This window comes from Corythoichthys intestinalis, chromosome 12 (assembly GCF_030265065.1).
Source record: "Corythoichthys intestinalis isolate RoL2023-P3 chromosome 12, ASM3026506v1, whole genome shotgun sequence".
NCBI classification, from domain to species: domain Eukaryota; kingdom Metazoa; phylum Chordata; class Actinopteri; order Syngnathiformes; family Syngnathidae; genus Corythoichthys; species Corythoichthys intestinalis.
In genome coordinates, this window is record NC_080406.1 from 6878207 (window position 1) to 6901914 (window position 23708).

Sequence of the window (23708 nt, forward strand, 5' to 3'; positions counted from 1 at the left end):
CTCAGTGTGTCAGCGACAGCCCAGAAACTTGACTGATGGGTGGGCCAAGATCCCGCCTGCAGTGTGTGCAAACCTAGGGAAAAACTACAGGAAACGTTTGACCTCTGAAATTCCAAACAAAGCCTACTGTACCAAATATTCACATTCGTTTTCTCAGGTGTTCGAATACTTATTTGCAGCTGTATCACACAAATTGATCATGCACCTACGATAAACATTTCAGACCCCTCCATGATTTCTAAGTGGTAGAACTTGCAAAATAGCAGGGTGTTCAAATTCTTATTTTCTTCACTGTATGTTCAGACAGATCAATGTCAAAATAACAACAAATGCCCTTTAGAATATACATGAGTTTTTTCCCATACAGCTCCTAGTCCACCGGAGAAGGGAAAGCCTCTGCCAATTCCAGCCCCGGCTGCAGAGAAGCCTGATAGTTACAATCTTGGTAAACAATTACCATCACCGCTTTACGTGAAACCTGTATGACACCCAGTTGCAACTGAAATTCACTGGATGATATCACTGCTTCCCCATCTCCATATCCATCCTTAAACCCACGTCATCGTCCCTGTCACCCTGTGTTTTGTGAATCACGGCCCGGCAGAAAATCCTAACCATTCACAAACAGCGCAGTGTGCCATCCATGTCTGTCTTTTCATTCCTTGGTCTCTCGTCTACATTCCTTTCACCAATGTGCAGTGTCTTTTGTCCCATTTAGGTAGGGCTTTACAAGCTCGCAAATGGACCATCGCTAACCTTCCCGAATGCGTCTCTTCTTATCTAGGTACCTCTAACCGGAGAGTTGAGAACCCTCGCTCCCCCACAAGCTCTTCAGCTATCCCTGGAGGAAGAAACACAACATTTTCCCGCGTCCGGCCTCCACCTCACTTCCCTCGAAATGGTGTCAGATCATTCCCCACCTCACACAGCTCTAGGATCTCTGGGGGTAATGGAGATCACTATCTTCCTCTCTTCTGAATCCCCCTTTCTACTTTTCTGTTATTCAAACTTCGTATCTGCAGATCTGCATTTACAGATTACAACAGATGGTTCCAGGTTTAGCACAGAATATATGCGAAAATTCTCCTGAAATTTCCTGCGCTTGCCTCATATTTGCGCTCTTTTGCGGTTTACTCAACATCTCTGCCATGGGTTTAAATTTACGGCCTGAACCTCAGCATTGTTAATATGATTTATCTTCGCTGGACCACATTGGATGTCTGGCGACAGCGCTGGCTGAGACACGCCACATTTTACACCTAGCATGCCAAAGCAAGCACAGCGCAGGCAGTTTCACCGATCTCTTTTTCCTCTGTTTGTATCATCCTTTCCTAAACATACCCACAGACACCTCAAAAGAATTACAAAATGGGGAATGAGAAAAGCCAAAGTGTAGAATTGTCATGAAGTCGTGACAGCTCCAGATTTAAATCCAACTCATTTCTGAAAAACTAGGTCAAAGGCACCTTCAGCTTTGTTTCCCCTGACTGGCGAAACCAGTGACAGCGAACACTTTGTAACTGACCTTCTTCTCTCCAACAGTGCATCATAGGAGCAATGCTCTCCCTAAACCTGGAGCATGGCCCAAAGAGAAACCTGGTAAAGACTAACATAAAAATCTCCTTTCAGCGTTGCAAGCACACTAACCTATGATTCAGTGTCACAGTATGTCCTTCCCCACATCATCACAATTATCATCATCATCATCATGCACTCCCCCATCCGTCCCACAGTCCACTAATCCTTCAACCTGCCTGTCAGAACTTTTGTGGCGCTTTTCGTTTGTTGTTGAATATACCTTGTCCCAGAACCAGTTCAGCTACGATGGGCATAAAACCTGAAGATAAATAACTTGTCGATCACTCGAATTATTATCCATCTGAAAGGTTTATGTTCCAAACCTTAGTCAGACAGTCAGGGTCACGTCTTATAACAGTTGAGGAAGAAATGCCACCGCTTATTCCATGAAATAGCGCGGCTCCAATAAATGACTGCATTATCATTTCGCCCTTCTTGGTAATTGGCGGTGTTATGGTCCGGCGATTCATGTTTGCTCCTTGTCGTCGGTTGGCTCGGTTCGTCCAATTTCCTCTTGAGGAAGATGGCGGCGTACATATAAACACCGAGAGGCGTTGGATGGCTTTTTGTGGATACTTTTATTAATAAAACAAACGCATGTGGGGGACGCAGCACTTGAGCCTGCGCTAACTGCGCACTTCCTCTACTCTCTTGCTCGACCACTTTCTTCTTCACTGCTCAATCTGGCAATTCCGGTCACATTGAAAATAACAGCGGCCCCCTTGGTGGGTGTCGGTAACACCTTCGTCCATTCCACTTGCTTGTCTCTGCCCTTAGCTCTCAATATATCAATATACGGCGCCATTGTAGTCTGTTCGCGGCAATGCTTGAGTGGGTCGTTCAGCTCATGCGTTAATTGCGTTAAATATTTTAACGTGATTCATTTAAAAAATTAATTACCGACCGTTAACGCGTTAATTTTGACAGCCCTAGTAATAATACAACCTATGACTTCATTCTCGTAATATTGCGACTTGAATCTATTAATATTTTGATATTTTGGCAACTGAAGTCACGTGAATGACAATACATATTTGATTGACTGCTTCCTCGTCGTCGCTGAAATCTGTCGCAGAAAGAGCACCTCTGTCAAGATGGCTGAATTTCTCTTCAGCACAAAAATCCTTCTCGTGACATCTCTGAGAACGGCCTATTTGGTCAAACTCGCGACATCACGCGGTGCCTACTGCATGTCGCCTGATTACATTGCCTCATGTAACGAGAAAAAAACACGTCCGGTCTGAACGCAACATCATGAGGACAAGCACCAAAACCAAACCCCAAAAAATAACGAAAATGATTACTAATTGAATTTGGAGGAATTCGGTGTTTAATGTTCCTGATGATCGAAGAAGGACATTTCTTCAGATGCCCATCTTTAGACTCATGTCGAGCATAATGTTCCCTATAAAAGGTCAGCACATGTAATACTAGGGTCATCACATTGCTTGACGTTTGCCAGACCAGTCCCTGCTAATTGAAATCAGTCAATCGGAGACAAGGAATGCAAACCATGTCATGTCTTGAATTAACAAACCATCACGGACCTACACAGTCTTCATAATTGTACAACCTCAAGTACATCGCTCCCAAGGCCAGCATTTACGTAATTGCTGCTGTATATAACAGCAATGATACAAGACGTGTGCTGTTGACAGCACATTCTATCCTCAATTCTTCACCCAGTTAAGCATGACATCACATTTATGTGATTGTAGGCGCACACAATCACGAGGATTTACCTCATGCACATACAGTACTTGCCCAGATACATATTGCTGCATGTTTGCCATTAGCTGTATGTCATGCGGCGCTTAATCTTGGGGCTCGTCAGTGAGAATCATCAGCAATATGTCTTGTCAATTTCTCCAGGGAGATGACGCATGATGTCATTGATCGCGAGGATGAAAACGATCTCCCAAAATATGCAGCTGGATCACTTACAATAGCGTAATGTTACAAGAATAAGCACTGATTTATCTCCGTGATAAGGAAATGAAAAACGGCCAAAGTTGTATTGTAGCTGAGCAACTCCAATTTAGGAAAAGGCTAGCGAGACTCTCAGAGGCACCAGTGTTCTCTCTTAAGTGATTTAGCGCAACCACAATGAATTGGAGTTAGTCGTTTCCATTACAAGTGAGCATTACAGATCATATTTCCATTACGATTTGTTTATTTGATAAATCATAACTGTTCGGGCTGAAATTTATTGGTGAGGACCAGGGGTGGAGATTCGTTTTCAAATTTGAGGGGGGGCAATAAACAGTAAAATTTTAGAGAATAATTATTGAGAGGGTTTGACCGCAACTTTTACAGCAATTTGTCGCTTTACTCTTTAAACCGGGATACTAGTGTCTTTCTTAGCATGAGCCATAGACTTCATAATGTATTGACGGGACACAGGGCCGATAAAAAGGTTGCCTGCATTGTTGGCGAGGCCGTCAAAGCTGACCAAGTGGAATCACAGACAGCTTTTTTTCGTTGAAAATTCTTGTGAATAAATGCTTAAATTCCAGAATTCTTTATAGATATGGACGTAAAACAGTCTCGATTCTTGGTTAAAAGCAAAAAAATGATGCAGTTAGCATCTATTTTACGTAAATATGTCGAAGTACAATGCTAGTTTGTTAGTAAAAGTAGCTAGCGGCCGCCTGATGTAAATAGAGCTTTCCTGGTGAAAATTCTTGTGAATAAATGCTTAAATCCCTGAATTCTTACCGTGCAGTTATCATTTATTTTACGTAAATATGTCGAAGTACAATGCTAGCCTCTTAAGTGAATATAGCTAGCGGCGGTCTGATGTAAATAGTGCATTTACGGAGGAAATTCTTGTAAATAAATGCTTAAATCCCAGAATTCTTTATAGATATGGACGTAAAACAGTCTTGATTCTTGGTTAAAAGCAAAAAAAATGGTGCAGTTAGGATCTATTTTACGTAAATATGTCGAAGTACAATACTAATTTGTTTGTAAATGTAGCTAGCGGCCGCCTGATGTAAACCGAGCTTTTCTGGTGAAAATTCTAGTGAATAAATGCTTAAATCCCCGAATTCTTACCGTGCAGTTAGCATTTATTTTACGTAAATATGTCGAAGTACAATGCTAGCCTCTTAAGTGAATGTAGCTAGCGGCGGTCTGATGTAAATAGTGCATTTACGGAGGAAATTCTTGTAAATAAATGCTTAAATCCCAGAATTCTTTATAGATATGGACGTAAAACAGTCTTGATTCTTGGTTAAAAGCAAAAAAAATGGTGCAGTTAGGATCTATTTTACGTAAATATGTCGAAGTACAATGCTAGTTTGTTTGTAAATGTAGCTAGCGGCCGCCTGATGTAAACCGAGCTTTTCTGGTGAAAATTCTAGTGAATAAATGCTTAAATCCCTGAATTCTTACCGTGCAGTTATCATTTATTTTACGTAAATATGTCGAAGTACAATGCTAGCCTCTTAAGTGAATGTAGCTAGCGGCGGTCTGATGTAAATAGTGCATTTACGGAGGAAATTCTTGTAAATAAATGCTTAAATCCCAGAATTCTTTATAGATATGGACGTAAAACAGTCTTGATTCTTGGTTAAAAGCAAAAAAATGGTGCAGTTAGGATCTATTTTACGTAAATATGTCGAAGTACAATGCTAATTTGTTTGTAAATGTAGCTAGCGGCCGCCTGATGTAAACCGAGCTTTTCTGGTGAAAATTCTAGTGAATAAATGCTTAAATCCCCGAATTCTTACCGTGCAGTTAGCATTTATTTTACGTAAATATGTCGAAGTACAATGCTAGCCTCTTAAGTGAATGTAGCTAGCGGCGGTCTGATGTAAATAGTGCATTTACGGAGGAAATTCTTGTAAATAAATGCTTAAATCCCAGAATTCTTTATAGATATGGACGTAAAACAGTCTTGATTCTTGGTTAAAAGCAAAAAAAATGGTGCAGTTAGGATCTATTTTACGTAAATATGTCGAAGTACAATGCTAGTTTGTTTGTAAATGTAGCTAGCGGCCGCCTGATGTAAACCGAGCTTTTCTGGTGAAAATTCTAGTGAATAAATGCTTAAATCCCCGAATTCTTACCGTGCAGTTAGCATTTATTTTACGTAAATATGTTGAAGTAAAATGCTAGTCTGTTAGTGAATGTAGCTAGCGGCCGCCTGATGTAAACAGAGCTTTTCCAGTGAAAATTCTTGTGAATAAATGCTTCAATCCCCGAATGCCTGGCTTGTATGTGCTTTGATTGGGGATAGGCAAAGGGGTATAATCGATTAATTGTTATTCACAAAATATGGCTCTCAGAGCATATAATGTTGTTCTTAGAATTGCAACCTGAATGAAACAGCCTTTCATCTGACCGTAGCCCATCAGGGCAATCTATTGCCATTCTGTGAATACAATTGATTAACAATCAATTAATCGATTATTTTGCCCATCCATTGCTTGTATCATTGCTTTTGTGTATGACTTCATTTTTGTCCACAGCTCATACTACTCCCCATCGATTCCTAAATGTGAGCTTCTTAACACTATTTTGTTTCCAGTTCTGAATTTCTTCTCCTACAGTGCAGATCACCTGTTGCTCTTTGAGTGAGACATGTAATATGCAACGTTGTAACATACTGTATGTAATGTGTCCCATTAATCCCTGCAGTTCTGCGACCATCTGTTCCTATTAACAAGAGACCCAACCTTGTGGGGATGCCAAACGACCATGGTGAGAGCGACAGTCACGAACACCGCTTAAACACTGCCTTTATGTTCTTAATCTTGCTATAAGTACCGAACCCCACGATTTTCACAAGTGCAATCGCCCGAACCCCTTGGAAAGAGATAATGAAGCAATTTTCTTCAAATTCAAAACCGACATATCTAAGCTAGCAAGCTAATATCTTAGCAAATTCCCGTGATAATTTTTTCTAATTTTAACAGCATGTATTATAAACAGGTAAAAACCTGAGAGCAAACTGCCCTTAGGTCTGTTTTACTTCCTCATACCAAATACAGTGGGGAGAACAAGTATTTGATACACTGCCGATATTGCTGGTTTTCCCACTTGAAAAGCATGTAGAGGTCTGTAATTTGTAAGTTTTCTTCAACTGTGAGGGACGGAATGTAATACAAAAAAAACAGAAAATCACGGTGTATGATTTTTAAATAATAAATTTGCATTTAATTGCATGAAATAAGTATTTGATACATCTCAAAAATCGAACTTAATATTTGGTACAAAAACCTTTGTTTGCTATTACAGATACCAAACGTTTCCTGTAGTCCTTGAAAAGGTTTGCACACACTGCAGCAGGGATTTTGGCCCACTCGTCCATGCAGATCTTCTCCAGAGCCTTCAGGTTTCGGGGCTGCTGCCGGGCAACACGGACTTTCAGCTCCCTCCATAGATTTTCTATCGGGTTCAGATCTGGTGACTGGCTAGGCCACTCCAGGACCTTAAGATGCTTCTTACGGAACCACTCTTTAGTTGCCTTGGCTGTGTGCTTTGGGTTGTTGTTATGCTGGAAGATCCAGCCACGACCCATCTTCAGGGCTCTCACTGAAGGAAGGAGGTTGTCAGCCAAGTCCTGGCGATATATAGCCCCATCCATCCTCCCCTCAATACGGTGCAGTCGTCCTGTACCCTTGGCAGAGAAGCAGCCCCAAAAAAATGATGTTTCCTCCTCCATGTTTCACGGTTGGGATGGTGTTCTTGGGGTTGTACTCATCCTTCTTTTTCCTCCAAACACGATGAGCCGAGTTTAGACCAAAAAGTTCAATTTTGGTCTCATCCGACCACATGACCTTCTCCCATTGCTCCTCTGGATCATCCAGATGGTCAGTGGCAAACTTCAGACGTGTCTGGACATGCCCTGGCTTCAGCAGCGGGACCTTGCGTGCGCTGTAGGATTTTAATCCATGACGGCGTAATGTGTTTCCGATGGTTTTCTTCGAGACTGTGGTTCCAGCTCTCTTCAGGTCGTTGACCAGGTCCTGCCGTGTAGTTCTGGGTTGATCCCTCACCTTCCTCATGATCAGTGATGCCCCACGAGGTGAGATCTTGCATGGAGCCCCAGATCGAGGCAGATTGACCATCAACTTGAACTTCTTCCATTTTCTATTCATCGCTCCAACAGTTGTTACCTTCTCACCAAGCTGCTTGCTTATTTTCCTGTAGCCCATCCCAGCCTTGTGCAGGTCTATTATTTTATCCCTGATGTCCTTACACAGCTCTTAGGTCTTGGCCATTGTGGAGAGGTTGGAGTTTGTTTGTTTGAGCATGTGAACAGGTGTCTTCTATACAGGTAACAAGTTCAAACAGGTGCAGTCACTTGCGGTAATGAGTGGAGAACAGGAGGGGTTCTTAAAAAAGAACTAAGAGCTGAAATATTTACTAGTTGGTAATGTATCAAATACTTATTTCATGCAGTTAAATACAAATTTATTATTTAAAAATTATACAATGTGATTTTCTGGATTTTTGTATTAGATTCCATCCCTCACAGTTGAAGAGAATTTATGATACAAATTACAGACCTCTACATGGCTTGCAAGTGGGAAAACCAGCAAAATCGGCAGATATCAAATACTTCTTCTCCCCACTGTACGAATCAACCTTCCACTGAGCAAACCAGTTTTTCCTCCCAATAGGTCGAGAACTAGCAGTTTAAGAAATGGGCGCAACCCAGTCCAAAACCTTGGCTAAAATGCCACTTTGCCTAGATTTAGACAGCATACGAAACTTTATACGAAACTTTATACCGTACCTCGCACAAGGCAATTCTCAGGCTACTTTTTTTTTTTACTTCATTACACTTCAAAATCCATTTCAATTTGAAGGGCTGGCAGAGTGATCACTACAAGCAAAAATGCAATGAATGTCTATCACCGTTAATGGCAGCCAATGAGCTGACTGTATTGATTAAATCTGAGTACCGTATTTCCGGACAATAAGTCACAGTTTTTTTAATAGTTTGGCTGGGGTGCGACTTATACTCTGGAGCAATTTATGTGTGAAATTATTCACACATTATTTTATCATTTCACGTTATTTTCACACTGAACCTCGAGAGGGCACTCAAGGCCTGTGTTTCAACATTGACGGTAACTTATAAATACAAAATGAACTCAGACGGGGTGAACAAAATGGCACTGAAAAGAAAATCATATTCTGCAGATAACAAGCTACAACTAGTGAAATAAGCATTTGAAGTCTGGAGTTAACAAGAAACTTGTAAGGGACTGGCGAAATGAGGTTACTTTACTGAAACAAAAAAAGCTAATCGTGGGCCAAGAGCTAGGTGGCCTTTCAAAATGACATGTCTGTTCTTGGTGTCAAATTTTATCAAATAAATTTCCCCCAAAAATGAGACTTATACTCCGGTGTGATATATATACAGTACGTTTTATTCCTCTCCATTGCGCATTTTGTGGCTGGTGCGACTTATACTCAGGTGGTACTTATAGTCCAAAAAACACGGTCGATATTAGTGTACGTCGCCCTCTAGTAGTTGGCCGCCATAACTTGGGTGTTTACACATACTCAAAGCAATGGCATCCACGGTTAACATACTGTATTAAATGTCAAAGGATGAGATTTGTTTTTTTTGTGAGATTAAGCAAAAAACTACAACTTCTCAACAACTGATTTGAGTTTCCCCCGCTATGCTTTTGCATGCAACGATTCATGTTGAGCCATCAAACCGATTCATTCCATTCACACCGCAACATTTTGATTCCGGCATTTTCCTTCATCTCGCCACAATTTATTTCAGCCTGTCAAGCTTAAACAAGTTAAAACTGACCACAAGACAGAAAATGAACATCCAATGACGAGCGCGATTCATCCTGCAAAGCAAAATAATGAGCACGATCCGTGTTAACCCGTTGCAGTATCATATTTTGCCTCGTATTATTAGTCACAGTGGTGCAAACATGTGCAACAACCACAGCACTTCGTGCCATAATGGCTGACATTTTCTTTAAAAACAGCAACTCAATGTTTGATTTCTGACGCAAAAGGAGTTGCTTTGGAAGGATGGCCAAAGCAGATGGAACACAACTGTGTGTGAGTCACATGATAAGCTGAGCTCTCTTCCCCCAGATAAACCCATGGACCTCAAACAAGGCGACAAGGAGTCCATCTTGAAGCCTTTCCCCCTGGTCACGTCCAAGCCTAAGCAGGAACGGCGACAACAGACAACCACTACTACGCCTTCATTAAACAGTAAGTAGGTTGTTTTTTTGTTTTTTTGTTTTTTTTTTTGCCAATGCTGTGATGTGACGTGACAGTGAGGAACCAAAAGGTTTCTATTAGAATAGTGTCTATGTTAAGTAATTGGCGCTGAAACCAACCATTCAACAACCAGTGTTTGGGGGCATTTGCAGGTCATTTCCTGTTCATTTTGGGGCATTTAAAGGTCCCTTCTTGGTTAAAAGCAAAAAAACAAAAAAAAAACAAATGTGCAGTTAGCATTTATTTTACTTAAATATGTCGAAGAATGATGCTAGTCTGTTAGACAATGTGGCGGCCGTCATATGTAAACAGAGCTTTTCCGGTGAAAATTCCTTTGAATAAATGCTTAAATCCCTGAATTCTTTATAGATATGGACATAAAACAGTCTCGATTCTTGGTTAAAAGCAAAAAAAAAAAAAAAAGGTGCAGTTAGCATTTATTTTACGTAAATATGTCGATAAATTATGCTAGTCCGTCAGTCAATGTGGCGGCCGCGATATGTAAACAGAGCATTTCCGGTGAAAATTCTTGTGAATAAATGCTTAAATCCCTGAATTCTTTATAGATATGGACATAAAACAGTCTCAATTCTTGGTTAAAAGCAAAAAAAAAAAAAAAAAAAAAAGGTGCAGTTAGCATTTATTTTACGTAAATATGTCGATAAATTATGCTAGTCCGTCAGTCAATGTGGCGGCCGCGATATGTAAACAGAGCTTTTCCAGTGAAAATTATTGTGAATAAATGCTTAAATCCCTGAATTCTTTATAGATATGGACATAAAACAGTCTCGATTCTTGGTTAAAAGTAGGGTTGTTCCGATCATGTTTTTTTGCTCCCGATCCGATCGTTTTAGTTTGAGTATCTGCCGATCCCGATATTTCCCGATCCGATTGCTTTTTTTTGCTCCCGATTAAATTCCAATCATTCCCGATAATTTTTCCTGATCATATACATTTTGGCAATGCATTAAGAAAAAAATGAATAAAACTCAGACAAATATATACATTCAACATACAGTACATAAGTACTGTATTTGTTTATTATGACAATAAATCCTCAAGATGGCATTTACATTATTAACATTCTTTCTGTGAGTGGGATCCATGGATAGAAAGACTTGTAATTCTTAAAGGATAAATGTGACTTTGTATATTGTGACTAAATATTGCCATCCAGTGTATTTGTTGAACTTTCAGTAAATGATACTGTAGCCATTTAACTTCTGCCCAAATGCATGATGGGAAGTGCAACCATGACTGTGCGTCGTGGTACCAATTGATATATCTTCTCTGCGTTGGGAAATAACATAGGGTGTTAAGAAAAAGATCAACTACTATCTTTCGTCCCCACATTGCTTCTCACGATTATTCTAATCGTTGGGAGAGGGATTGTAAGGCGTTAGCCATTTAAAAATAGGCCCCAAAGGCTGCCAAAATTCACTCTACTCATTTTAGACTGCCTTTTAGCTCTATATACTGTATGGGTAAAACGGCACCATTACAGATTGAACGCGATAATGCGTGAGTGGGTCGTGCAGCGCATGCGTTAATTGCGTTAAATATAGTAATGTGATAAATGTAAAAAATATTAATTCTCGCCGTTAACGCGATACATTTCATAACCCTACCTTAAGCTTAAAGACTGGAAGACTGTAACATAGTATGTCTGTAACGTTAAATACAATTAGAAAACGATTTCATTAAAAAAAAATAATAATAATAATAATAATTAACAAAGGCATGTCCGATATTTTTTTGCCGATTCCGATACTTTGAAAATGACGTGATCGGGCCCGATCAATCGGCATGATCGGGACATCTCTAGTTATTGCCACCACTTGTTATGTGCCACAGGTGAGTAACAGGTGCTGGTAATTCCACAAATTGGAAAAGCATCACATGATTTTTTCAATTTGGAGTTGGACAACATCGGGATATCGTTTAAAAAGTCATTATAGGACAACTTTTAACTATTGTTATTAATTATTATTTTCTTAATGATTTTTTATATATGTTAAATGTAAATTCAAGCATCAAAGGGTAATGTGCTGTTCTCTGAACTTTATGAGCTTGTACACTTTAGTACATTTATCATAAGGCATTCCATATGGAGCAATGGAGCTCCATGAACGAAGAGGTTGTAATCTGCAAAGGAACTAAGAGAACACGTTGTGATTTTTGAGTTGTCGTGAACGCTCAAGCAGGTGTTGGACAGACGAGATGTTGACCCGAGCCAGAACTATGAAAAATGCTGACAGAACGTCCTGCCAGGTAGTCGGCTACAAAACTAACTCTTCTCCTTCCTATCTACAGGCAGCCGCTTTGACATCAATGAAAATTCCTCCATATTCAGGCCCCTGCCCGCATCCGATGTGGACATTATGGGAAAGAAGCGATATGTTGGTAAGACTACAAAATGCTTTGTCCTCTTTTAATTGCATTCAGACCCAATCCCTGTTTTGTTGGGCCTGATTAGAAAACTACTGCACTGTCGGTTAACCGTCCAAACATGCATTCCATTCGTCAAGTGATCTAAAGCAGCAAAAACTCAGACCGACCAACTGGTAAACTTGCACCAACTAACAAGTCAACAATCCAAACCAACTATCAACCAAGGCGATAGCTTTAAGACCGCAAGGGAAGCTCAGCTTCCCCTAAAATGTCAAAAAATAAGTGCTCAAATGTATACTCATAGACTTCACTATCAGTTGATAGGAAACGGGTCGCGGGGCTGCTCCATACAGAGCCTATTTTCAAAAACTTAAAATTCATTTATTTTCAAGACCAAAGCCGCTAGCAACCTAAAACCAAAACAGGTGCCTCCCTTTGCCATATATGAGTCTCTGTGAGCAGCGGCATCAAAATAATTCAAAGTCGTTCCCTAATAAAATCCTGCTTAATTATTTTTTATATAAGTATAACTAAACTTAAAATGGCTATAGAATTCTCAGATTTTACGCTGGATGCACAAAAATCACCAAATGCAGAGATAATCAACTAAATCTTCAGGATCAATAGCAATATTTAACATAAGTTTTTCCGAAATAGCGACTTAATTTTGTTTTTATTTAGTCCAATTTTGACACGTTTTCAACAGCTAATAAATCACTCAATTTTCATATCAGAAACTTAATATTGAGGAAAGCATGCATTAGGTTGACTTCTGATGTCACTATTACGTCACACTTCTTGTCGGCTGAATTCCGATGTCACTACTTCTAGGGTTGTTCCGATCATGTTTTTTTGCTCCCGATCCGATCTCGATCGTTTTAGTTTGAGTATCTGCCGATCCCGATATTTCCCGCTCCGATTGCTTTTTTTTTGCTCCCGATTCAATTCCAATCATTCCCGATAATTTTTCCCGATCATATACATTTTGGCAATGCATTAAGAAAAAAATGAATAAAACTCGGACGAATATATACATTCAACATACAGTACATAAGTACTGTATTTGTTTATTATGACAATAAATCCTCAAGATGGCATTTACATTATTAACATTCTTTCTGTGAGAGGGTTCCACAGATAGAAAGACTTGTGACTTTGTATACTGTGACTAAATATTACCATCTAGTGTATTTGTTGAGCTTTCAGTAAATGATACTCTAGCCATGCCCAATGCATGATGGGAGGTGGAACCATGACAGTGCGTAGAGCTACCAATTGATATATCTTCTCTGCGTTGGGAAATAACATAAGGTGTTAAGAAAAAGATCAATTGCTACCTTGCTTCCCCACATTGCTTCCCATGATATTTCTAATGGTAGGGATAGGGATTGTAATGCTTTAGCCAAATTAAAAAAGGCTCCAAAGGCTGCCAAAATTCACTCTACTCATTTTATGCTGCCTTTTATCTCTCTATATAGGTAAAACGGCGCCATTACAGATTGACAATGCAACAATGCATGAGTGGGTCGTGCAACGCATTAATTAATTGTGTTAAATATTTTAACGTCATACTTAAAAAAAAAATTAAAAATACCGCCGTTATCGGGATAAATTTGATAACCCTACCTTAAGCCTAAACTAAAGACTCTTGATGAGTGTAACATATTATGTCTGTAACGTTAAATACAATTAGAAAACGATTTAATTAAAAAAAACATATATAAAAAAAAAAAGGCATGGCCGATATTTTTTTGCCGATTCCTATACTTTGAAAATGACGTGATCGGACCCGATCAATCGGGATGCCGATCGATCGGGACATCTCTACTTAAAATGGCTATAAAATTCTAGATTTTACGCTGGATGCACAAAAATCCCTAAATGCAGAGATAATCAACTATATCTTCAGGATCAACAGCAATATTTAACATAAGTTTTTCCGAAATAGCGACTTAATTTTATTTTTATTTAGTGCAATTTTGACATGTTTTAAACAGCTAAAAAAAATCACTCAATTTTTATATCAGAAACTTAATATTGAGGAAAGCATGCATTAGAAAAGCGCTATATAAGACCATTTACCATTAGGTTGAATTCTGATGTCACTATTACCTCACGCGTCTTGTCTGCTGAATTCGATGTCACTATTGCCTCACACGTCTTGCCGGCTATCTGGCCCTCGTCAAATGTTACATAAAATAAAACACGTAAAAGCAGATTTTTTTTTTTGTATGGACTCAGAAATGTCTAAATTGCTAGTTTTTTTGCCCCCCAAAAATTGGCCGAAAATTACTTGATTATTTGACTGTAAGATAACACTATTGTGTATGCATACAAAATCCAACATGGCGGCCATCATAAAACAGAGATTTTTAAGTAGAATAGTCTTGTAAAGAAATGCGTAAATCAAAGAATTTTTGTAGAAATTAACGTACAACAGCCTAGATTCTTGGTTCGAAGCAAAAAAAAGGGCAGTTATCATTCATTTTACCTAAATATTTCACGCTAAAGTTACGCAAATTTTTTCCACTCATTTAATTTTTTTCCACAAAGTTTCAAAATGCATGCATGGTGCTATTTTATATAATAATTACCTTGAATCCTCCACCAAATCACTCTTGAGACACTCTTGCCTGCTTGTATGCCCTAAAACTTTCGTCCTATTTCCACCTAAATCTTGCGTTAGAACGCAGCGTGTGTTTGAGTTTATCGCAATGAAAGCTGCTACGACGCTCTGCTTGGCCCGGCCCCCTACGGTAATGCAATGTCTGTAGGAGCTCTCTCGTCAAACGATAGTTAAGTCTATGGTATACTGTAAAAGTACAAGTATCTAAGAAAAAAATTACTCAAGTAAAAAGTACTTGCTTTAAAGTTTACTTTACAAGTAAAAAGTAAAAGTATTGTCTCCCGATGCAAAAATGTAATGGGAAAAAACAAGCAATAAAATTGGCTGCACTGTAAACAGAAGCTTAACAAGCTCAAAAACTCCTAAACTTACCTTAATGGCGGATTGCAAGCAACTACCAAGTGCATCCCGCCACCTACTGTACAAGAGTGTGGTGGTTTTTAATTGGTCAATATCTTGTTCACCCGCTTAATCTTGCTTGTATTCACGTTGCTACCTCTCGTGCTCAGTTACGGTATAGTTGCACGGGGCTTATCGATTGCGCCGAAGGCATGAAAACAAAACTATCAGTTCACGATGAGAAAATAGAAAACAAACAAACGTAACGTGTAATGCAGGCGACAATTTGAAAAGTAGTGGACTAAAAAGTACAGATACCTGCTGTAAAATGTTAAATAAAAAGTACCACTTCTTATTTGTATTCAAGTACAGATGCACAAAAATGTACTTAAGTACAGTAACAAAGTAACGAACGCGAATTCTATGCTAATGCTACAAGTTGCATTTAGTGTTACGATCACGCAGCACAGACCTGTAAAGGCTAAAGCAACATTGCATCTTCTATCTCCGCCAAGAAAACAAATCTTACCATGTGAACAAATGAGCTGATTCATGACATTATCCTCCAACTGTGTATTTCTACAGCTCCTCACGTGGTCTACAAGACTGATAAGAAGCCAGACGAGCCTTGTTCCATCACATCCTCGCTGACTTACTTCCCTGACGAAGAGGACGGCGGCGATCAGAACGTGACGGCCGCCCCCCGTAACCCACCATCCAATCTCACCGTTGTTACCGTCGAAGGGTGTCCGTCTTTTGTCATCCTTGACTGGAAGAAATCTGATAACGAAACTAGAGGTATTGCAAGATGTTTAGCTTAATATTTGAAGACAGATTGGAACTGTGTGTGAGTATTTTTACCGATTCTTATCAGAATACGAGGTAGTATCAACGGCTAAAGGACCCAACGGAGAAGAAGTGTCCATATTGACGACAACAAACCAGACGCATACGGCTGTGGAGAATCTAAAACCAGAAAGCAGGTATGCAACCACTAAAAGCACATAGAAATATTTTTTTTAATTTAGAGGGCGTTTTGAGCATTTAAAGGGTTAATCACACTTACGCGGAAATCCGGGTTACATCGCCAGCGCAGGAACGGAACTTGTCCGTAAATCGGGGACTACCCGTCTTCGTTCGTTCTACAAATACAGTGGTATGAAAAAGTATCTGAACCTTCTGGAATTTCTCACATTTCTGCATAAAATCCCCTTCAAATGTGAGTTGATGTTTGTCAAAATCATACAGATGAAAAAACAGTCTGCTTTAACTAAAACCACCCAAACATGCCTAAGTTTTCATATTTTAATGAGGATAGCATGAAAACAATGACAGAAGGGGGGAAATAAATAAGTGAACCCACTGCCTAAGGAGACTTAAAGAGCAATTGAAACCACTTTTTATCAAACAATTTAAGTCAGGTGTGTGCCCAATCACTGATGAGTGGTTTAAAGCTGCCCTACCCACTATAAAACACACCTGGTAAGAATCTTCTTGATGAGAAGCATTGTGTGATGTGCATCATGGCTCGGTCAAAAGAGCTGTCTGAAGACCTGCGATTAAGGATTGTTGATTTGTATAAAGCTGGGAAAGGATACAAAACCATCTCTGAATGTCTGGATGTTTATAAATCGACAGTCAGAGAAGTTGTCTACAAATGTAGAGAGTTTGGCACTGTTGCTTCCCTCCCAAGGAGTGGCCGTCCACCAAAGATGACGCCAAGAGTTCAGTGCAGAATACTCAGAGAGGTAAAAAAGAACCCTAGAGTGTCTGCTAAAGACTTACAGAAATCACTGGCACAGTCCAATATTTCTGTACACACATCAACCATATGTAAAACTATGGCCAAAAATGGTGTTCATGGGAGGACTCCATGGAGGAAGCCACTGCTGTCTAAATATAACTTTGTTGCTCATTTAATGTTCGCAAAAAGGCACTTGGACACTCCACAGAAGTTTTGGCAAAATTTTTGTGGACTGATGGAACCAAAGTTGAATTGTTTAGGGATAATACACAACGTCATGTGCGGAGGAAAATTGGAACAGCTCTGCATTGTGGAGGGAGCATCATGATTTAGGGCTGTTTAGCTACCTCAGGGCCTGGACAACTTGCAATCATTAATGGAAGAATGAATTCAAAAGTTTATCAGGATGTTTTGCAGGAAAATCTGAGGTCGTCTGTCAGACAGTTGAAGCTAATAAAAGAGGATGGAGCAGAAGAACAAAATACATGTTCTGAGTGGCCAAGTCAAAGTCCAGACTTGAACCCCATTGAGATGCTGTGGCATGACCTAAAGACAGCGATTCCTGCCAGACATCCCAGGAATCTGACTGAACTACAGCAGTTTTGTAGAGAAGAATGGGCCAAGATTAGTCTTGATCAATGTGCCAGACTGATCTGCAGCTACAGGAAGCGTCTGGTTGAAGTTATTGCTACCAAAGGGGGGCACAAAATATTAAATGTGATGGTTCACTTACTTATTTTTCACCCTTCTGTCATTGTTTGCATACTATCATTAAAATATGAAAAACCACACATTTATAGGTTGAGTTAAACCAGTTTTTTCATCTGTGTGATTTTGACAAGGAGCAGATCACATTTGATGGTGATTTTATGCAGAGATATGAGAAATTCCAAAAGGTTCAGATAGTTTTTCATACCACTGTAAGACATCATTTTCTAATTCAATGAAAATACAGCACAAAGTGCGTCCCTTGAAAGCTCAATAAGGGACGCATACTTTTGTTTCCGAATACCGGACGATTCCATTTTTCAAGGGACAGTTGGCCACCCTATTCTAAACCGATGTGATATCACTTGCTTAGACAGCCTGCTCCCTGCAGAGCTGCTGGATTACAAATGTTGCTGTTCAAACTACAATTATTGACATGCAATGTCAAGTTTTATTCTCATGCGTGCGGAAAGTTTTTTTTTTTTTTTTTTTTGCATACTAGCAAGCACCATTGACTCGCGTTAGCTTAGCCACTCCAGAGCCCTGCAACTAACCAACTCCACCGACTAATTAAACCCTCGCTACCTCGGAAATCAAGCCTAATGTAAAAAAATTCTCAACTTCCCCTTTATATAGTTCATTAACACACGCACAAATTATGATTTTTTTTTTTCCAGTCACTTGCAGCCATTGACGGCACTAGACGTCCAATCCATTAAGACTGGGAGGGGCTAATGAAGATGAACAAGCGCCGTCAATGGCACTGAAACATGAGCGTTCCTGGGGGGATGGGATTTATCTGTTTAATTGCTGTGTTTTGCAAGTTTAAATCCTGTTATTTTTCTTAACTATCTCATTCATCCATCATTGTGATTTTGATGGATTACAGCTCACACTTTCCAAGGAGTTTTGTCTTAATTCAAGTATGTGTCAAAGCTGCAAATGCAGATAAACAAGCACAAAACTCTTCCCACCACACAAGTCGAACATTCTCTTACACACACTCACTCGACGACTCACTTTATAATGAGAAAGAAATCATTTTTGGGGGGATTTTTTTGTTTTTAATGCACACAAAATAATAGCCAAAGAGAAACAAAAACCAGAAAGGGTGGAGTGTTTCTTATTTCGCATCTGGAGTTTTAAGAGTTTACCAGAAGCATCCCCTAGGGCCACTTTTTGCTAGGATATCTTAAGCCTCAGCACGTGGAATAACCATCAGCTGTTTGACTACAGTGAGTGACTCACTGAGAGTCACATTGGCTCCGAAATAGCGATGATTTTCGATGGAAAAAAGATGCTTGAAGTTCAGTTTATCCACAGGATTGATGATTTCTGTCTTGTTTTAGCTACGAGTTCAAAGTGACACCAAAGAACGAGCTGGGAACGGGGCCGTCGAGCGAGCCTGTGTCGTTTAACACAGAGTCAGGCAAGTTTCATCTGACACCACACATAGAAAAACCCGGTAGAAGGAAATCCCAGTTGCACTGATTGTTTGGAACAAAAATTTAAGTTAAATATATCATATAGCAAATGACGCAGTCATATTTGAATAGTGAAATCAAGTTTATAGGTTAAACAGAAAGTGCGTGTTTAATCATTCTACAAAAATTGGCTGGTGCATAAATTTGGGCACCCTTGTGTTTTTATTGATTATTTTTGGAACTCGAAATTTGGAGAGACAGCGAGAACGAAAAGTATTTGACAATGGCAAAAAGCTTTTAAAACATATGGCATTTTTTTGGTAATATGACTTTTGGCATATGGTAGTTTTTCTGGTATATGGCAAAATGGCTTTTGGCAGAGGCTATAGCGTTTTTTTTTTTGTGCATATGGAAAAATGACTTGGCATATGGCATGTTTGACATCTGTTTTTTTTGTATATAGCAATATTGCTTTTGGCGTATGGCATTTTTTTGCATATAGCCAAATGACTTTTGGCATATGGTAGTTTTTCTGGTATATGGCAAAATGGCTTTTGGCATATGCTATAGCGGGGTTTTCTTGCATATGAAAAATGGCATGTTTTGACATATATGGCTTTTTTGGTATATAGCAATGTTGCTTTTGGCATATCGCATTTTTTTGTATATGGCTTCTTTGTACATATGGCATTTTTTGCATATTGCCAAATGACTTTTGGCATATGGCAGTTTTTTGGTATTGGGCAAAATGGCTTTTAGCATATAGCATTTTTTTTTGTTTTTGTTTTGTTTTTTGCATATGGCAAGTTTTGACATATGGCTTTTTTTGGTATTGGCAAAATAGCTTTTGGCATATGCCATTTTTTGGGTATATGTTTTTTTTTTTTTTTTAGAGCATATGGCAAAATAGCTTTTGGCATATGGCAAAGTGTTTTTTAGGGCATATGGAAAAGTGGCGTTTGGCATTTTTTTCACATATGGCTTTTGTTTGGTATATGGAAAAATGGCTTTTGGCATATGGCATTTTTTGTTATAGGGCAAAATAGCTTTTGGCATCTGGCATTTTTATATGGTTTTCCTTTTTTAGAGTATTTGGCAAAATGGCTTTTGGCATTTTTGCAGGCCCTGCCACTGACGCCCATGCACGTCCAAATTTCCCATTCATTTGAATGGCAGAAAAACGTGTGGTTTTGATTTTTGAAAATACACTTACAACATTTTTCTGCCATTGAAAATGAATGGAAAATTTGGGCGGCCAAGGCTGTGGATGGCATCGCCTTACTTGGGTGCACGTTGAATGTCAATGCACTGTAAAAGCCATTTTGCCATATACCCCAAAAACTACAAAATGCCAAAAGCAGTTTTGACATATACAAAAACAAATGCCATATGCCAAAAGCCATTTTGACATATACCAAATACCACTTTTCGTTCTCGGCCCTGCAGAAAATTAGTTTGATAAGCTGACTGACGTTCACCACCATACGTAGGTGAAGCCAATCATGAGAAAGAGAATTTAAGGTAGCGAATTGCAAATTGTTCTTCTCTTTGCATCATCTCTGAAGAGTGGAAACATGGGAGCCTCAAAACAACTTTCACAGGATCTGAAAGAAAATTATTTAACATAGTTTAGGGGAAGGAAATAAAACGCTGTGAAAGCTACCATCTCAATTTCTCCAGAAATTGCATTTTCTAGTTAAAAATTGCCTTGCTTGTGTGTAATTGATTGCTAATAAATTGCATGAGGCAAAACTGAGTGGAACATATGCTGCTTTGCTATAGTCTTATATTGTGCCAAATTACATGTTAGACATGACAATGATATCATTTCTCCTCTCCATGCAGCTGACCCACGCGTGAGTGAAAATGTTTCAGGTAAATATTATCATTTTTGTAACACATTAAGCGCCAAAGTCGCAAATTGCGACAAGCAGCCTTTCTGACTCATGTAGTTACTACTTTGAACCAAACGATGGCAGGTGTCTGACATCATTCGGTGCCAAGGTAGAAACTACATAAGGCACCATATTTGCAGCTCTGTCTTGTTAAAGTCAGCAATGTTGCATGTGGCAATTATGAGTTAATACCGTATGATTAAAATGTAGCAAATATTAAATACTTTTTACATTTTCAGGAAAAGATGCCCTTTGGACACAGTTCCCATTCAAGACGGACTCTTACTCAGAATGCAATGGGAAGCAATACGTGAAGAGGACTTGGTACCGAAAGTTTGTGGGCATCCAGCTCTGCAACTCCCTCAGATATAAGATCTACCTCAGTGACTCACTCAATGGTAAATACACAGAATGTCGCTATCCAAAACTAAGACGAGCTTCTTTTTTATTCCTATTTAGCATGTGTCTTGATTCTTGGAAGTCACATCGATCCTTGACATTTTTCTGTGTCTTCAGGAAAGTTCTATAACATTGGAGATCAATCGGGTTACGGTGAGGACCACTGCCAGTTTGTGGACTCCTTCCTGGATGGACGGACTGGGGCGCAGGTGTTTGCTGACCAGTTACCATCAAGGCCAGGTATTTATGGGCTGTATACTGTTTCTATATGAACAGCATAGACGGAGTTAGACTTTTGTGGCAGGGGGGGTCAAAACATGTTGATGACCCCGAAACGTAGTGTCAGCAAAAAAATGTATTTACAAGATATATGCTCGGTTAGTAGCTTAGCCCATGCTCATAAAGTCATCCCAGCCAGGAGGGTGTGGGTGTGCGTGCGCGCGTTTTTCTGTGGAAAAGTAGACGCCGATTTTTGCGTTCTGTGGAGATATCCAATTTAATGACAAGTTTGTCCAGTCACTCACACCCTTGCGAAACGAATCCTCACGAGTTTGAATTTGGCGTCAGGCAAAACCAGGAGACGGCATCCTTTTTGACTGAATATTTCAGCCAGGAATATTTATAATAATAAATTGAAAATGAGCGTTTTTTTTTGTGTGTGTTTCCCATCATCTTTAAGGGGAATTCTAAATTAGGCTGCTTAGGACAGCTACGCTTTTGGCAAAGTTCGTCATCCATTGAATATGGTCCGCCCGGTTGTTGCTCTGTAGTACAATTAGAGTCTTTAGTGGGACAAACTAAAACTCGGCTCACAATTTTTGCAGTCCTCTCTGGCGTTTCATGGTCCACATATTAAATCCTTGGTTCTCGCTCAGTAATTGTTGTTGCTTTTAAAAGCTTAGGTTTGAAAAAGAATTACGTATATCCATTTTTTTTGGGCGAAGCCATAGCTAAGCAAAGAAAATGACTGTCTCTAAGGTGCTAGACCCATTATAAAAATATTTTTTGTTCATTTCGTTCATTTTTGTTGTTTTATTGCTTTACAACTTTTACCGACAACATTTTACCAGCAAAGTCTTAATTTTAAATTAATATATTGGAAAGTCAATTACATGCAATGAGGTTTTTGGCCACCAGGGAGGGGCTATGCCCACCCCCGGCCCCCCCTTAAGCTCCACATACGATGAACAGTGATCCCTCGCTACTTTGCGCCACAAACTTCTCACCCTTAGTCCATTGCGGATTTTTTTTTTCAATTAAAAAACAAAACAAAACAGTATTTTATGAGCTGTCCCGATCCGATCACATAATCTCACTCTCCCTCTTGCTGCTTTTCTTGGTTAGGCAGTGCACTGGAGTTGCTTGTTTAAGTTAACGATAACTGACAGGCATTAAGGTTTGCTCGTGCCAGACGCTTGGAACGCTTGGAAGCCGAAACTTCAAGGCGCCACATGTGTCAATCATCGTTTAGCTTTTTAAACACTTGTAGTGGCAACTCTGTTTAAGTGAGCACTGTGAGCAGATTTGAGTGGACTCCCTCACAGTGGAGGAGCCAGGAAATTTTTGTTGGGGTGGCCAGGATGGTTATGTGATCATTTTGGGGTGGCACCATCTCACTGGAAAATATAGCAGTATTTAGGGCACCGAAACCACACACCTCCACAATATTTGGAATGTAGGTTATGGTAGAAAAGAACAGATAATATTCAGTGTATCTAACTTTTCTGAGTGAGTCACTCAATGGAGCATGTAACCCTTGAGGTTAGAAATAATTTTATCTAAACTCAAGGTATTTTGACCATTTATTGCCCACGCCTTTGCGGTGTTATAACTTTGTCATTTCCGATTTTTTATTTACTTTCAATGACTCAAAATGTTCAGGGGGACCTTAGCTCTGCGTACATGTTTTTTTTCTCATGCCCTCTATGGACAGTAACAGCTGTGCTATGCTAATAGCAAAATTAACTATGCTGTATAGGCCTATATCATTAAAAAAATAAATACAAGTGGAATATTTCATATGGCCTAATTAGAGCTTTGAATAAGTCAATGAGTCATCACAGCATTATTTTGTTGAAGGTCCCGATTTTTTGATAATGGCAATTTTATATAAAAAGTTACACTTGAGGTATTTTGACCATTTAATCACCACGCCATTGCGGTGTTATAACTTTGTCATTTCTGATTTTTTTTTTTTTTTTACTTCCAATGATTCAAAATGTTCAGGGGAACCTTAGCTACGCGTACATGTTTTTAAATTTTTTTATGCCTTGTATGGAGAGTAACAGCGGTGCTATGATAATAGCAGAGCTAGCAATGCTGTATACATATATATATATATATATATATATATATATATATATATAAAATTAAATTGGAATATTTCA

The 23708-nt window shown here is 39.3% G+C and overlaps 1 protein-coding gene across 7 annotated transcripts in view; it reads left to right on the plus strand.

The window, feature by feature from the left end:
• Positions 1 to 23708, plus strand: part of LOC130927374 (target of Nesh-SH3) — a 72416-nt gene that overhangs the window by 47243 nt on the left and 1465 nt on the right. For 4 of the 7 annotated variants that reach the window (XM_057853162.1, XM_057853163.1, XM_057853164.1 and 1 more), the window contains 11 exons: positions 785 to 946; positions 1543 to 1599; positions 6223 to 6285; positions 9664 to 9786; positions 12109 to 12198; positions 15737 to 15949; positions 16026 to 16134; positions 18953 to 19032; positions 20873 to 20902; positions 21162 to 21320; positions 21439 to 21561. In XM_057853162.1, coding sequence (XP_057709145.1) covers positions 785 to 946; positions 1543 to 1599; positions 6223 to 6285; positions 9664 to 9786; positions 12109 to 12198; positions 15737 to 15949; positions 16026 to 16134; positions 18953 to 19032; positions 20873 to 20902; positions 21162 to 21320; positions 21439 to 21561 — 1209 coding nt within the window. Of the gene's footprint in view, positions 1 to 367; positions 446 to 784; positions 947 to 1542; positions 1600 to 6222; positions 6286 to 9663; positions 9787 to 12108; positions 12199 to 15736; positions 15950 to 16025; positions 16135 to 18952; positions 19033 to 20872; positions 20903 to 21161; positions 21321 to 21438; positions 21562 to 23708 lie in introns of all 7 variants that reach the window. The other 3 variants (XM_057853159.1, XM_057853161.1, XM_057853166.1) reach the window with 3 other exon arrangements.